At 46.7% G+C, this 3,408-nt stretch overlaps 1 protein-coding gene across 1 annotated transcript in view; it reads right to left on the reverse strand.

The window, feature by feature from the left end:
* Positions 1-3,093, reverse strand: part of LOC122250238 (sulfotransferase 1C4) — a 6,534-nt gene extending 3,441 nt beyond the window's left edge. The window contains exons 1-3 of the mRNA XM_043011598.2: positions 2,954-3,093; positions 1,654-1,824; positions 1-25 (exon numbers count right to left, since the gene is read on the reverse strand). The exon at positions 1-25 is cut by the window's left edge and continues 121 nt beyond it. Coding sequence (XP_042867532.2) covers positions 1-25; positions 1,654-1,824 — 196 coding nt within the window. The 5' untranslated portion in view covers positions 2,954-3,093. The remainder of the gene's footprint in view (positions 26-1,653; positions 1,825-2,953) is intronic.
* Between the last annotated feature and the right edge of the window lie 315 nt (positions 3,094-3,408).

Raw genomic sequence — 3,408 nt, forward strand, 5'->3', positions numbered from 1 at the left:
TCACCAGCACGTCGTCCTTGCGGAACTGCGGGGGGAGGGGAAGGAGGGGGTGGAGGAGGGTAGGGAAAGGGATAGGGGGAGGGGAAGGGGGGATGGAGAGGGTGAAGGGTAGGAGGAGGAGGAGGTGGGGAGGGAGGGGGAGGTGGGGGTGGAGGAGGAGGTAGGGAGGGAAGGAGGAGGAGGTGGGGGTGGAGGAGAAGAAGGAGGTGGGGGTGGAGGAGGAGGAGTAGGAGGTGGGGGTTGAAGAGGAGGGGGAGGAGGTGGGGGTGGGGGGGTGGAGGAGAAGAAGGAGGTGGGGGTGGAGGAGGAGGAGGAGGAGGTGGGGGTGGAGGAGGAGGAGGAGGTGGGGGTGGAGGAGGAGGAGGAGGTGGGGGTGGAGGAGGAGGAGGTGGGGGTGGAGGAGGAGGAGGAGGAGGTGGGGGTGGAGGAGGAGGAGAAGGAGGTGGGGGTGGAGGAGGAGGAGAAGGAGGTGGGGGTGGAGGAGAAGAAGGAGGTGGGGGTGGAGGAGGAGGAGGAGGTGGGGGTGGAGGAGAAGAAGGAGGTGGGGGTGGAGGAGGAGGAGGAGGTGGGGGTGGAGGAGGAGGAGGAGGTGGGGGTGGAGGAGGAGGAGGAGGTGGGGGTGGAGGAGGAGGAGGAGGAGGAGGGGGTGGAGGAGGAGGAGGAGGAGGGGGGGGGGGAGGAGGAGGAGGAGGTGGGGGTGGAGGAGGAGGAGGAGGAGAGGGTGGAGGAGGAGGAGGTGGGGGGGGAGGAGGAGGAGGAGGTGGTGGTGGAGGAGGAGGAGGAGGTGGGGGGGGAGGAGGAGGAGGAGGAGGAGGGGGGGGAGGAGGAGGAGGAGGAGGAGGTGGGGGTGGAGGAGGAGGAGGAGGTGGGGGTGGAGGAGGAGGAGGTGGGGATGGAGGAGGAGGAGGAGGTGGGGGTGGAGGAGGAGAAGGTGGAGGTGGAGGAGGAAGAGGTGGGGGTGGAGGAGAAGGAGGTGGGGGTGGAAGAGGAGGGGGAGGTATGGAGGGAAGGGGGAGGAGGAGGTGGCAGAAGAAGCGGAAGAGACGGAGGAGGCGGAGGATGAAGAGAAGGAGGACGAGGAGGAGGAGGAGGAGGAGGGGGAGGGGGGAGGAGGAGGAGGAGGAGGGGGAGGAGGAGGAGGAGGAGGAGGAGGAGGAGAAGGAGGAGGAGGAGGAGGAGAAGAAGAAGAAGGAGGAGGAGGAGAAGAAGAAGAAGGAGGAGGAGGAGAAGGAGGTGAAGGAGGAGGAAGAAGAAGAAGAAGAGGATGATGAGGAGGAGGAGGAGGAGGTGGCGGTGGAGGTGGAGGTAGGGGAGGAGGATGAGGAGGAGAAGGAGGAGGAGGAGAATGAGGAGAAAGAGGAAGAGGAAGAAGGGGAGGAGGAGGAAGGGGAGGAGGAGAAGGAGGAGAAAGAGGAAGAGGAAGAAGGGGAGGAGGAGGAAGGGGAGGAGGAGGATAATAATAATAAGGTTAGTGATAATAATAATAATGATTATATTAATAATAGAAATAATAATAATAGAAATAATAATAATAATGATAATAATAATAATAATAATAATAATGAATCATGTAGTGTCAAACTGTCCCCGTTGACTTGGAATATACGATAATAGTAATAATAAAATAATGATAATACTGATAACACATCTCACCTCGAAATTGTAGAGCTTGTCGGCGACTTTACAGAAGGGCCTCGACAAAAGCCACCCACCTGGGAAGAGCCTCACCCAACCCTTTTTGAAACCGGGGAAATCTTCGGTTAGTTTGGCCTTCTCGCTCCCCTCGATGACTTTCGCCGTGTGACCGCTGGCTAGTGTCGCCATCTGTGCGGCGCGCGTGGAAAAGGTAGGAGATTTGATTTTTTTTTTCTTTCCTTTCTTTTTTTTTCATTTTGTGTGTAAGTGGTAATTGGAGTGTTTTTTTTTTTTTTTTTTTTTTTTTTTTTTTTCTAAGGATGATTTTATGAAGAGATGTAAGAATAAGGAGATTAGTGGATGTTTTGTTTTGTTATGTATATGGGAAGAAGAAATTAACATTTGTACGAGGAATAATGAATGATTAATTTGGGGTTTACGGTGTCATGGATAACGGGAGAAATGGTAATTGTGTGTTTACTTTCATATATACTGTGGAAGAGATATAAAGAATTTTCGGTTTATGATTTACATACAAAACAAACAAACAAAAAAAACACACATTTGACATTCAAAATATAATTTGTTTTAGCCACTTATAGAACAGCTTTATTATTAGGTTCGTATACAATTTTTTTTCTTTGAAGTGATATGCATAATAGAACCTGTTTTCATCATCATATAGTGCCACTTACAGTAAGAGAAGAGAACATGTGTCTTTGGATTTCGTTTAAGTGGTATGCAATCTGATCTAGTGATTATTAATTAGATAAGTAGTCAGTGCCATCGGTCGGGTAATGATAACATACACGATTGCTCCTTATGTCTGTAGTAATATATATATACCATTATAAGCAGAACTCTGAAAGCTCTGTCAGTGTGATATACAAGCACCATCTCAACCCTTTATGCAAGATGCATGATGAGGTTGCAAAAAGCTTCGTCATGATTACGTTACAATGCGATGTTGGTATGGTTCAGAAGTTTATGTATCTTTATTAAAATGAGAATTAAAAAAAAAAAAACAAAAAAAACACGAGTACATGTACAGGGTGTGCGGGAGTGCAAAGAAAAATAAGCACAGACTCAATAATAAAATTCACTATAATGATCATAAAAGTGTTTACAAACGTAAGTGAAGATACACAACAGTATATGTAACAGTAATAGTAGTGCCAACAACAAAATAAAGTATAATTAATCATAATAATGATATCAACAAGATCAACAATAACAATAACACCGACAATAACAACATCAATAACAATAACCCATTCCTTAACCCATTAATTAATAGGAAATAAGTGCTATAGATTACCTTCGAAGTGTTCACAGCGGTGGCACCGACGGGTCTAGACTGAGTGCCATCTCGCAGTTCCTTGAGGCTGCTTACTTTATCAGCAGTGTTGCCAGTTCATCTTCTATGCGCTATACGAGTTATGTCGTTGTGTATGCTCTTAGGTGTCGTTAAGAGCGCTAGATAAATATATATAATATTTTTCGGTCATTTGCCATCACATTTTCTTAAAGATGTTATGTTATGAGGAATGCCAGGAAACTGAATTTATGAAAAATTTATGTTAAATTCAGTATTATGACCAAACAGCTTTTTTTTTCATTTAGTATGTTTGTATATGAATACATACATACCTACATACATGGATACACACACACACACACACATACACACACACACATATATATATAAGTATATATATCATATAAATCATGTCTTTGCCTTATTGCGTATTAGTTCAAATGAACTTTATGTTT

Source organism: Penaeus japonicus, unplaced genomic scaffold, assembly GCF_977035675.1.
Source record: "Penaeus japonicus unplaced genomic scaffold, GWHDUDI00000001_assembly GWHDUDI00000012, whole genome shotgun sequence".
Lineage (NCBI taxonomy): Eukaryota > Metazoa > Arthropoda > Malacostraca > Decapoda > Penaeidae > Penaeus > Penaeus japonicus.